Genomic DNA, 13,550 nt, shown 5'->3' on the forward strand with positions numbered 1-13,550 from the left:
AAAAACCCCAAAATGCGCCATTTATGATTTGGCACTTTGGACATATGGAGCAGTTTGCATTGATCTGCTGGTTTGGGTGGCCATGCAGTGCAATAATCGCTATGTTTTTGAACAATGACATCCCTTTCCCCTTGGGTGGGCCGCTCTCACCTACACAGGGCCCAGGCTACAAATATAGTGAAGTCGAGTTCACATCAACGGGTCACATGAATACTGGTACACACACACAAAGTTATGGCAGGAAAATGCGAGTGTTATCTTAGTCTTAAAAACCAAAAAAAAAAGAAAGAAAAATCCCCAACTCATCTCTGCTGCTTTGTTACTACTTTACAGGAAACAAATGCATCAGTTTAACTTAAATTATTGAGAATGATTTTTGGAAAAAAAAAAAAAAAAAAAGGAAGCATAATTTCAAAGTGATGTTGTGGGCTTTGAAATCCCAAGACTATATCTTGCTCTTACAGGTACATTTATGTGTCACTATTATTCAAAGAGCAGCGAGGTGCCTTGTAAAAGGTCCTCTCTGCACCATGTTTTCATTAACTACATCATTCATTAATCCGATCTAATGATTTCAGAAAAATATCACAGCAGTCGCTGTTATAAGGTCCAACTGAGGGACTCTAGAAGGCTAATAAGGCGAGCCACGGACCAAAACAACATGAGGAAACAGGAACACCATACAGCAAATGCTGAAACATCCCCTAGGCTAACATTAAGTGCACACAATATGAAATAAGACCATTTACCACAACAGCTGGCTTATGTGTTTGAAATTTGTACAATACTATAAAGTCACGTACATATATAACTGTAACTGGTTTCTTTATGTGCTTTTATGCACTGTGCATGGACCATTTGACACTTTATTTCTAAGTCAGTGCGGTGATCTGATTAGATTTCTGTTGTGTTTGTAGGACTTAAGACAATTACTGCACAAATAACTCAAGAAGGATGTAAATTCTGTAGGAATTCTGTTAATTAAAATCATTTTGGAGACTTGTTTTAACAACTGAACACAGAGGAAACCTGTCATGAGACAAATATCAGCAGAAATTTAAAAATAATAATAATTCTGAACCCCAAGTCAACAAGCCTTAAAAGGTATTCTAAGTTACCATAGGGTAAACAAACTCCCTTTGAAACACACATTTATCAGATGAGTCTTCTTTGCCCAACAAAAAAAAAAAAAAAAAAAAAAAAAGCAGCAGATATGAAAAATATAAAAAGATATCCAGTTATTAAATCTTTTAGACTGGAGAGGAATGAGATCTGAATTCCACTTTGAGATTCTCTCTTTCAGGCATAGTCAAGTCATCCCACAAAAAACAAAAGAGCATTCAGAATGGATTTCAATTAGTGTCATCACAAACATCTAAGTACAAAACACACACGATGTGAATTCTTCTGGAATAGAGATTAAAAAAAAAAAAAAAAGACATAGAAATCAAACAATATGTTGAGGATCCTAAGGCCTGTTTGAAATTGGCAGCTGATGATAAAGGTTATGTTTCTTTTACATGTACACGGTTTTCTGTTGCCACCTAACAGAGGCTTGTACCCAGACAATGACAAAAACCCTCCACATACTGCGCTTTAAATCTGTTTACCTTACATGAAACCACACTGGTGTAACTGCATTTAGGTTCCTGCAGCGTGCCATTCAAACTGTTATTTCACCTTCAAAGTACATAGAGGGTTTAAGGCAGCTTGGAGGTGTTCGTTTTCACTAATGTATTGTAAAGTAACCACTACCGCTCATTAGTTTACACCTTGGCCATTTCTTCACCTTGGTCTTGTATCCATGTCAGAAGTGTGATTGCTGTCAGCCTTGCTACTGGAAGTTTTTGCCAGGATGTAGACTTGTGTTTTCTGTCTGATAGGAGATATTTGGTTCTTTGTCAGGTAAACGGACTCAACACACTCCAGGTCTCAGTAGTTTATAGTTCGTCTCAGTGTTTCTGCTGCTGAAGGGGCGGCGCGTCACTGTCCCGACCCTCATGTGGTCTTTTCTTTCTGGTTGCAGTTGTTGTCTGTGCTGTTGTGATCTGTCTGGTTGTCCTTCTGGAGGTCGTCCTGCTGCTCTTTGGCCTGCCGGCGTTTCGACTTGACAGGTAGGGCCAGGACCACCAGCAGACATAGAAGATGTAACCCAAAGTACCAAGTCCTGCGAAAACATCGATGAGAGAGAATGTTGTTAACAAGACAACAGTAAACTGCATACTGCACATGTTTGACAACATGACTTTGTAGTAAACAAACAAACAAACAAGCCAGTTTAGCTTGCCTGCAGTCAGACCTTTCATCAACAGAAAACATCTGGCGCATCACAGACATAAAATACAAAAATTAAGACCCGGGACTGAAAAATGAGACAATCTTCTCCCAAAAGTCCAGCCCGGCTCTCCTCAGTTCCAGGATATTCATAGACTGCTACAAGACATGGCTCTACCAATTTTTTTGAGAAATGTTGCTGCCATCAAATTGAAAACAAACTAATATTTTTCTTAAAAATGGTACATTTTCTCAGTTTAAACATTTGATATGTTTTCTGTGGGTGGCTATAGCTCAGGTGGCAGAGCAGGTCAGCCACTAATCAGAAGGTCGGTGGTTCGATCCCAGGCTGCCTCCTGGCTGCATGCCAAATATCCTTGGGCAAGATACTAACCCCATGTTTGCCTACTGGTGGTGGTCAGAGGGCCCAGTGGCGCCAGTGTCCAGCAGCCTCGCCTCTGTCAGTGGCTACAATGTAGCTTGCAATCACCAGTGTGTGAATGTGTGTGTGAATGGGTGAATGACTGAATGTAGTGTGAAGCACTTTGGGGTCCTTAGGGACTGAGTAAAGCGCTATACAAATGCAGGCCATTTACCATTCTGTACTCTATTGTGAATAAATTATGGGTTTATGACATTTGCAGCTCAGTAATGTTTCTTAACATTAAGAAACCAAGAAGAAGAAGACGAAGCTGTGAGCAAGGAGGGAGGGGGTGAGTGAGTGAGTGATTCGTTCATGCTATGATTCAGCACAGAGGGAGGGGGCGAGTAACTCAAATGTGCTGTTAGCATGCTAGCAGAGCGATGCTACTGTGAACCGAGGAGCTATTGTCTTGATGTGACTCAGGGTTTTTTCTTCCAGTTCAGAGCAGAAATGTTTTTGTTAAGAAACTGGCTGTTGTTTTTTTCCCCCCACACAATTTTAATTATAAGCTAGATATATTTCTACTAATGAAATTAGTTTGCTAATAGCAACAGGGATGAGTCAGTGTGTCAGTTGGGCTTGTGAATCATGAGTCACGAGTCAGTAAAGTGATTCTCGAGTATTGAACGATTCATTCATGATTCGCACATCACTACTACAGTGTCTGTTCTTTACTGCCTGTCTAGCAGCTGTTGTTGATGTTTGGATCGTAATTTCTTTGCAGCGACTGGTCAATGTTAAGGTCACTTGTTTTATTTCCTCCTCATCCTTCAATCATAAAGCTGTCTCGTTAACCATTACCGCCTGACAGGCTAATAAAAACATGTAAATTTCAACACTACGGGCAACGATTTCATTTACATTTTTAATACTACAACAATAATAAAGTTTAAGTTTGCTACAATACCACGGTAATCTCACACAACAGAATTGCTTGCAAAATGAATGTATTTTTTTAAAATAAGAAAGGCTGACATTGTGTCTCCTACTCCACAGTGTATAAGAAGCTCATAGACGTACCTGTAGAACTTGAGTGAGGGTCCTACTGCAAGTAGCACAAATGGCGCCACTGTATAACTAATGGCCACCTGAGTCCATGCCCACGTGATCACATCATAGATGCCCTTGTATGAGTCAGACACCAGGAAGTACGGCCTGATGTTGTGCCTTACCTGAAAGAGAAAGTATTTTTCTTACTGCAAGTTCAACTTGTCAATTTAAACATTTTAGGTAAATGAAGCTGTAAAGTTCGAATTATACTCTACCCACTCTTCCGTACGATAGACTAAAGTTGAGCTAACTGACCTAGTTCCAAAAATCTCCACATGACAGCAGGGATTACTGTCGGCTTCCACTCATTATCTGCCCATCTTTCTTTTGCGCCGTCTCTTTCTGTCCCTCGTAGATCTTAGGAGGAATCTATCTCTGAAACAGCTTTGTGTGGCAAAGGCCAGAAGTTGGCATAACTACAGTGGGGCAAAAAAGTATTTAGTCAGCCACCGATTGTGCAAGTTCTCCCACTTAAAATGATGACAGAGGTCAGTAATTTGCACCAGAGGTACACTTCAACTGTGAGAGACAGAATGTGAAAAAAAAATCCATGAATCCACATGGTAGGATTTGTAAAGAATTTATTCGTAAATCAGGGTGGAAAATAAGTATTTGGTCAATAACAAAAATACAACTCAATACTTTGTAACATAACCTTTGTTGGCAATAACAGAGGTCAAATGTTTACTATAGGTCTTTACCAGGTTTGCACACACAGTAGCTGGTATTTTGGCCCATTCCTCCATGCAGATCTTCTCGAGAGCAGTGATGTTTTGGGGCTGTCGCCGAGCAACACAGACTTTCAACTCCCGCCACAGATTTTCTATGGGGTTGAGGTCTGGAGACTGGCTAGGCCACTCCAGGACTTTCAAATGCTTCTTATGGAGCCACTCCTTTGTTGCCCGGGCGGTGTGTTTTGGATCATTGTCATGTTGGAAGACCCAGCCTCGTTTCATCTTCAAAGTTCTCACTGATGGAAGGAGGTTTTGGCTCAAAATCTCACGATACATGGCCCCATTCATTCTGTCCTTAACACGGATCAGTCGTCCTGTCCCCTTGGCAGAAAAACAGCCCCATAGCATGATGTTTCCACCCCCATGCTTCACAGTAGGTATGGTGTTCTTGGGATGCAACTCAGTATTCTTCTTCCTCCAAACACGACGAGTTGAGTTTATACCAAAAAGTTCTACTTTGGTTTCATCTGACCACATGACATTCTCCCAATCCTCTGCTGTATCATCCATGTGCTCTCTGGCAAACTTCAGACGGGCCTGGACATGCACTGGCTTCAGCAGCGGAACACGTCTGGCACTGCGGGATTTGATTCCCTGCCGTTGTAGTGTGTTACTGATGGTGACCTTTGTTACTTTGGTCCCAGCTCTCTGCAGGTCATTCACCAGGTCCCCCCGTGTGGTTCTGGGATCTTTGCTCACCGTTCTCATGATCATTTTGACCCCACGGGATGAGATCTTGCGTGGAGCCCCAGATCGAGGGAGATTATCAGTGGTCTTGTATGTCTTCCATTTTCTGATGATTGCTCCCACAGTTGATTTTTTCACACCAAGCTGCTTGCCTATTGTAGATTCACTCTTCCCAGTCTGGTGCAGGTCTACAATACTTTTCCTGGTGTCCTTCGAAAGCTCTTTGGTCTTGGCCATGGCGGAGTTTGGAGTCTGACTGTTTGAGGCTGTGGACAGGTGTCTTTTATACAGATGATGAGTTCAAACAGGTGCCATTCATACAGGTAACGAGTGGGGGACAGAAAAGCTTCTTACAGAAGACGTTACAGGTCTGTGAGAGCCAGAGATTTTCCTTGTTTGAGGTGACCAAATACTTATTTTCCACCCTAATTTACGAATAAATTCTTTACAAATCCTACCATGTGAATTCATGGATTTTTTTTTCACATTCTGTCTCTCACAGTTGAAGTGTACCTCTGGTGCAAATTACTGACCTCTGTCATCATTTTAAGTGGGGGAACTTGCACAATCAGTGGCTGACTAAATACTTTTTTGCCCCACTGTAGGTCAATGCTCTGCTTGTCTTCCTTCAGATAAAGAAGGATACAGTCGCTGCAGAAACTCACAACTCACTGCCCCGCACACAAAATTGACCGTTTCTGCATTTTATCTCTTTTATCCAGAGATTTAATGCATTCCTAGTGTACTATCAGTCCACTGTCTCTGCATAAATCTCCTCCTGTCTCCTCTTTTGACATAACTGGAATGAAGATGTCTGGCTTTGCTGAGATTAGTGGTAATGGCCTCACGCTCAAAATGAGGTTCAAGTGGCACACTACTTCATTATTATCCACTTGCAATCCATTAAGTGATTTTGTTGTGTGTTCGTTGGTCTGTTAAGTAGCTGTGGTAAATCTATAGAGGTCTTAAAGTCTAGTATGGCGGTGGCAAACAAATCAATTTTTGTAGCAAAATTTTAATGCAAGTTTTTTGAAAGTAAGTAATATGCAAATTCAGAAGCTTTTCATCAATTGAACAGTGTGCACTGCGTGTACTCACTGCACGTGCAGCCATGGTCATGCCGATGCCAGTAAGGAAGGTCAGATAGTAGCCAGGGTACACCCCGTGCCACATGGCTGACAGCAGGAAGGTGGCAGCAGTGGGGTTAATGGGACAGCGCTCGTAGCACACCCTGAGAAGAAAACATAACGCGTACATCTAGCGCTCAGTCCAAAAAAGTGGAGACCAATGAATCAAAATCTCATAAATGGGCAAAACTGTCTAATTTAAGTTCACTGCATCAAATACAAATGCTTCAGATTATAGGTTCTGTAAAATGTCTCCACATAAATGATGCAGGTATCAAGCAAACATTTTTGCTTATGTGTCAAGGACAATATACATGCACAACTTGTTCTCTTGCAGACTAAGAAAGCTACAGCATTATAACAGAAATGCTCTTACCTCTTAAGCCAAAGAGCTGTTTGAATGTTCCAATTGTCTAGGAACAACTTGAAACTGGTGGCGAACTGAAAACGAATACAGAAAAAAATATTCTTTCAGGCTTTACATAAAAAGTAGCTTTATCTGGATACAAAATAATAAAATGAGAACAAAGATCCAGACCTCAATGTCCAGAATTCTGAGATTTGATATCAGATCCCACCGTGGGGAACCATCTTTGTTGTATCCGTTGAAGCCGAATCCGGCAGCATTGTTGATAGCATCAGCTGCGGGACAGAGGTACATGGGCTTCAGAGTAGAGCGACTACAGTAAAGAATGACAAGAGCTTCCCTCCCTGCAGTTTGTAAAGTAGTGACGGAAACAAATGGAGCCTTGGATGAGTTTGTCTAAAATTAAGCGCGACACCACTAGATCTTCACCACTAGATGGCACTGTTACCTCAAAAAATATCTTGAGGTTGCATTTCACATAGACAAGTTCAATTATAAAACTTAAAGAGGCAGTGGGGTTGAGCAATATGATCTTAGTAACACTTATAGACACACATTTCATCAGACTGTCCAGCTTATCACCAAATTTGAAAATTTGAATGCCAGTAGGCATAAGGTATTTCCTCCCTCTCCTGTCCCAGCTCTTCCTAACATTTTGTGCACGTTACACATGTTATTTAAAGACTGTTTCCTTTCCAGCATAAGGGAACCTCTGTATATACAGTGTTTATGCAAATGTTTAAAATCTGCATAAAATCAGAATATACAGATTTTATTTGTAAACATTCAAATGACAGATTCAAATCTCTGAATAACACATTTATGGGAGGAAATGTGTTATTCACTGATAAGAAAGCCAAGTCAAACTCACCGAGCGTCCAGACAAAGTAGTACTTTGGCCTCAGCGCCAGCATTGCCAAGTAAAGGTAGACAACCTGGAGATGGAAGGGTGTGGAGTTTACAAAGTCGTCGTCTATCGAGCGCTCCACTGGGAGTAGCTTGTAGAGGGACAGATAGACGGCCAGCGAGATAGCACAGGTACACAGCTTGGAGATGACATCATTCTGGACAAAGGTGGGAGACAATAAAAGCAATTAAGCAATCCAATTAAACTCGGTGCACTCTATTATATTCAAAAACGAACGCTGGCAACATGACGAGAGGTGATGTTATTCTACAGAAACCCGGTTAAGCTGATTTGAAGGTAAATCAAGTCCTTGAGAATCCTTTCATGTTTTATATTTAGCAACATCTGTTTTCACTTTGTTCCTTTCTTTTATGAAACACTTAAACACAAACGCTAATCTTGGACTGTCGTTAAATTATTAATGCATTATGCATCAAGAATATATGAAAAACCTTGAGGTTTCGATATTTGCGTCACAAATTCCCAGTAATGTCCCAGTTTCTGTCACGCAAATCAAAACCCTGTATATGTATGGCAATATATTATTCTTAGGACTGCTCCACTTTGGGCCTTTTATCGAAATGTGCAATTTTACATCACAGTTATGTGCATTCAAGATTCAAGATAGTACCTTCTGTCAAGTAAAAACTGCAATTTTGTATTGACCGTTAGGCTCATCTGCCTAACCAATCTAAATGGAACTTAACTGTGTCCACTAATGTGCTTTGTACCTTGGGCGAGGGTTCGGTTTGCTTGTACTTTCCATTCTCCTTGCCGTTGGCGTTCTCCTGGTGCCGCGGCTGGTAGCACGTTCCTTCAATGAAGGCCTTGTAGTCGTTGTAGGAGCAGGTTGGCCCTGCCAGGATCCCCATGAAGTTACAGTTGTAGCTCAAGTATTCCAACAAACTGGGCATACGACTTGAGGAGACAGGGATTGAACATTAGAAAATATTCATCCATTCATTACAGAAACCAGACCAAACATATATGAGTGACTAAACCCATGTTATAATGCCTTAGAGCAGTATTGTCCATATCGACTGAGAAGAAGTAGGATTTATTCGACTGAACGGTCCAAGCAAAGATGGAGAATCTCGACTGACCCTGGAGACTTTTTTTTCTCCTAGTTTTTCCTATTTAAATTTCATCTGCTAGGTGAAGCACAGTCTGACTGCTGGAACATGCGGGATGTCCTTCCCAGCAGCCATTTCAGAGTAAGCGGCTGACTCAGAGTAGCCCAGCGAAGGATTGTGATGTCTAGGGCCTTAAAGCTACAATGAGTAGGTCTTCTAGTGATCACTATGTTTGCTCGGTTTTATAACCATCTAGGCTGGTTTGTGTAAGATTCACATGTAAAATATGTGTTATTCTTTGCTGTGCATTTTTTCCTATTCTGTTCTTTTTATTGGCTAGTCTTTTCTAACCTTTTTGACAAATATAAACTACCTGTTTCTAAACAACTACTTTTACTTTTGTTTTTGCTGCATTATGGTCTCCAATAGGAATGACAAATGGCCTGCATTTGTATAGCGCTTTTCTAGTCCATAGGACCCCAAAGCGCTTTACACTACATTCAGTCATTCACCCATTCACACACACATTCACACACTGGCGATAGCAAGCTACATTGTAGCCACAGCTGCCCTGGGGCGCACTGACAGAGGCGAGGCTGCCGGACACAGGCGCCACCGGGCCCTCTGACCACCACCAGTAGGCAAACATGGGGTTAGTATCTTGCCCAAGGATATTTGGCATGCAGCCAGGCGGCAGCCTGGGATCGAACCACCGACCTTCTGATTAGTGGCTGACCTGCTCTGCCACCTGAGCTACAGCCACCCAAGGGGGGGGGGTCAGTTATACAGCAGGATAGATGGAGGGGATAGGCATTCCCACAGTACAAGTCACCAGAGAGTAGTCAATGTGTTGTTTCCTAGATACAGAGTGCCTAACAACTGCTTGACAGCGCCAGAGAGACTGAAAGGGGAGGGCAGTGTGGCGATTGCCTATGCAGAAAGCAATAACGCCTTTATTAAAGAAAAGAGGATCATTGCTCTCAGACTGAATGCCAATTTAAAAATCACAGCAGCTTTTTAATTCCACTTGATTCAGTGAACTCATCATTTGAAGCATCAAAAACATACCTGAGTCACATACCTGATAGCAAAGTATTTCTGACCGGGAGTCAGCTGCCCTTCTCGCTTGGTCAAACCTACAAATGTAGAGAGACACTTCAATGCCAACAGGTGACATGCATAACAGCTTCACAACACACACACACACACGCATTATTTTAAGCTTGTTAAGGGTCACAAGCATTTTTCTAATACACTATGCTATTTTAGCTCTTTATTCTGTCAACAGGATATGGATTGAAATGGATTACACTCCTGCCACAGCAGCTTAATACCATTTAAAACTATCAACAAAACATTTTGTACCATAGATTCTGCAGCGTTAATTGTACAAGTTAGCGTAGGTGCTACACAGGGCCTGACCAGGGTGTATAACCTCACATCCTATGAGGCTGCCCTAAACTGCAAACTTTTGGACATCGCTTCACGGCTTTATCCAGAAAGTTGCAGGCGCGTAAATCCCCTTTTTATTTGTTTTTGTCCGCAGCCCTGGCCTTCCTTAATAACACAATTCCCTCTTCATTTATGCTCATCAGCCACTTTATTAGGAAAACCTGATTGACTGGTTCTTAAGGCAAATATCTAATCTACAGGAAAGGAACAGGAACTTGAGGTGACAATTCACATGGGATCACCATAATAGAAGACTGGAAAATACATTTCCTGGTCTTGATTTGCTTAAGCGCCACAGCCTACCTGAGTATTGTTGCTGACCCTGTGAGCACAGTACCCATCTTTTGATGGCTGGTAACATGCCCTGATGCCACAAAGCTCAAGTCATCGCAAACCAGTTTCTTGGAAGTGATGATGAGTTCAATGTACGCTCACAGAATAGGTATAGAATGGGTTCAGACCACCATCATGTTGGTAAGGAGACCACCTGTCTAACAGTGGAAATTAACTTATGCTCCATCAATCGCAGGCTGGTAAATTTTCCTTCCTGGCTGGCAGCATATAGCTGAGCGGGACACAACAATATCACTTGCTACAGGAACGATTTCTTTACAATATTAACGACCGTTACACGGAAATTTATGGCTCACACACACCTGATCCTTTGTTACCTGATCCTAAACCCAACACACTCTTTTTTTTTTTTTTTTTTAATATTCATTCTTACATTCTCATCTCTCTATTCAGTGCTTGTTTTTTAAGATACCCGTCACCCCTTGTCCCCATTTCACATTCATTAAGCTATTATGTTGTTTAAAAATTCAATACAATATCAATCACAGCTGAGTTAGCAGAGGACAGTGAGTGACGGAGAGCAAAAGCAAAGGGTGTAAAGAAAAGATGATGCAACAGAGTAAACAGGGTGTTGTGTGTGCATAACCTCATTGCCTAACACTGACTGTTCCACTTTGCAGTCTGCTCTTTGTTATGAAGACCAGTGGCTATGCAATTCATTATACTATGAGATTATATGCCTGTTGTGCAAGCTAATATTTAGTTAAACTTTCCTGTTCCTCGGGCCACAATTTAACCCTCTGACTCAATTTAAAACTCAAATTAAATATTGACCTCTGAGACTGTAAACTGTGCCATCGACACATGTATTCTAACAAAGGGAGACAATAAATATTGGGCAGGTAATCAGGATGCGGCACTTCGTTCATGGCCACTTATTAGACCAGGGGTGTCAAAAATCATTTAATTCATGGGCCATTTTATCTCAGTGGACTGGACTTAACAGCGTTACTGCATAGCTACCAAGAGTAAAAGACATCCAAATTTTTAAGCCGTATGTAAAGAATTTTGTGAAAATGTTTGCAAAAACTTAAAATAAAAAACATGCTGGTACAGCTCCTTGGCTTAACCAGCTCAGTTCATTGTTGCATTGCAGGCCATGGGAAATGCGTTGTCGGTAAGAAGTTCTGTAAAAGTGATGATGATTCAAAACTCTGGTTGCCCAACCTGTTGATTTTGTCCATGCCACTCACATGTTACATCTTGTTCTTAATGATTTGGCTTCCTACAAAATACAGTGAAATCTCCAGAAAACATGTACTCCTGTGAGACTTTGCAAAATCATCCAGTGACACCAATGCATTTGGCATAATTGCAAAGAGAAGCAGTTAAAATCCTTATATCACACTATTCAAGTAAACATCATCCAAATTGTCATTAGACTGATGACTGTGTTCAGTCAGTACACTGAGGTGACTTAAGCCACCAAGTGGGCGCTAAACAGCTGTGAGTACCTCTCTGATACTCGGTTAGGTGTTCCTATTTTAAACATGATTTCACTTCTGGATCTTTATTTACTCCTCATTGGCACATGTGGTGTTTCAATTATATCAGCAAAGTCTCTATTTGTTCCAGGAGCAGAGGGAGAGTCAAATGCAGGTCAGCCACAGGGAGACAAATTGGACTTTTGCACGTCCACTAAAAGTTGTGTTACCTTAAAAAAAAAAACAAAGAAATAATCACAGGCTCTGCAGTATGTCACAATGTAACACGGGGCTGTTCCATCACATGTCTTGTCTTGACTTGACTTGACTTTTTGGACAGCACAAAAGCACAAAGTCTAGTTTAATTAGATTTGGGATTAAAGAAAGTCTTAACGGTTGAGAAGGGGGAAAAAAAACAATGCAAAGTTGGTCATTGCTCCATTATATAACTATGTTTATGCTCTCCTTCTGGTTCAGTAGCCCACTGTAGGAACTGACAACTGGCTCAGAAACGTGGCCATCTGATCTGTTTTCACACTCCAAAGAGAATTGAACTGACATTTTCACTTCTGTCACATCTGCTACTTCTTTTTTTCAAAGTATGCACACACACGCACGCACACTACACTGGAGACACACAGGCTTTAACGACACTTGTCCTTACCATCATGGATTTCAAATGCCATGCTGGTGATCTTCTGTGTGATAACCATCATGGGCCTAAAGACAGAGTAAACATTTAAAAAAAACCCAAACAGACCAAAAAACAAACACGCAGCACATTTAAGTCTCAGTGTTCTGACTTTAGGATACATACATTTCCTCATGCACTAAACCTTTGTCCTGAGTTTTCCTGCCTGGCTGCTATCCCATATTCATTTAGCAACTATTGTTTGATATTTTATGTGGAATCTTCCAATAACAGTGCAAACACTGAGTGGTAGTATCTTCACAATGGCTAGTTTCCTCCAGGATAACGGCAGCCTTTATTAAACTTCCTGTTGTTGTTTTTTTCTCCAGTTCTGTGCTGGTCAGCCCTCCTTATCCCGACTTAATGATATTCTCTATCAGTGCGGGATATGTATAAGCCTGAACTCAGAAAAACACAGCTCCTCTCCTGGTGCTTGCATCAGCACATTCTGGATTAATTTTATACATGAAAGCTGCTGGTGGCATGAAGTTGAGCTACAAACGGAAGAATAAGCCACAGGGTAGAGATTATTTGCTCTTTAAAGGCCAATTGGGTAAAAGTTGCAACTATGGGATGTTACTATGAGACTTAAGCCAATTATTTTTATTTTTTTATTTTTTTTATCTTGCACATTTTACGGATAAATATGTAAATGAGGCGTTATTTACCTATAGTACTGTGCAAAAGTCTTGAGCCACATGTCATTTCTTTATATTTTGGTAAGAAGAGAAATAGTTGCAGAGATTCATGGAAATGCAGTATATTAAATACAAACAGTTTGTATAATACTAACCAGCCTGAAAGTCGATATTTGATAAGACCACCTTTATTCTTTAATAAAACCTAAATTCTCTTAGGCAAGCTTTCTTGATAGGTTTTTTAGGCCTGCAACGTTTTGCCCTCCACTTGTCCACGCACACACTGACCACCATGCCAAAATATTTCAAGTTTTCAGCTAATAGCTCTTTAGGAATCACCTTATTGAT

The 13,550-nt window shown here is 41.0% G+C and overlaps 1 protein-coding gene across 1 annotated transcript in view; it reads right to left on the reverse strand.

Moving 5' to 3' along the window:
• Positions 1 to 267: 267 nt before the first annotated feature.
• mboat2a (membrane bound O-acyltransferase domain containing 2a) overlaps positions 268 to 13,550 on the reverse strand; it is a 49,449-nt gene continuing 36,166 nt past the window's right edge. Inside the window, exons 5-13 of the mRNA XM_080870107.1 lie at positions 12,538 to 12,593; positions 9,725 to 9,779; positions 8,302 to 8,488; positions 7,535 to 7,727; positions 6,835 to 6,938; positions 6,673 to 6,737; positions 6,268 to 6,400; positions 3,719 to 3,870; positions 268 to 2,167 (exon numbers count right to left, since the gene is read on the reverse strand). Coding sequence (XP_080726233.1) covers positions 1,999 to 2,167; positions 3,719 to 3,870; positions 6,268 to 6,400; positions 6,673 to 6,737; positions 6,835 to 6,938; positions 7,535 to 7,727; positions 8,302 to 8,488; positions 9,725 to 9,779; positions 12,538 to 12,593 — 1,114 coding nt within the window. The 3' untranslated portion in view covers positions 268 to 1,998. The remainder of the gene's footprint in view (positions 2,168 to 3,718; positions 3,871 to 6,267; positions 6,401 to 6,672; positions 6,738 to 6,834; positions 6,939 to 7,534; positions 7,728 to 8,301; positions 8,489 to 9,724; positions 9,780 to 12,537; positions 12,594 to 13,550) is intronic.

This window comes from Rhamphochromis sp. 'chilingali', assembly GCF_963969265.1.
Source record: "Rhamphochromis sp. 'chilingali' genome assembly, chromosome: 21".
Lineage (NCBI taxonomy): Eukaryota > Metazoa > Chordata > Actinopteri > Cichliformes > Cichlidae > Rhamphochromis > Rhamphochromis sp. 'chilingali'.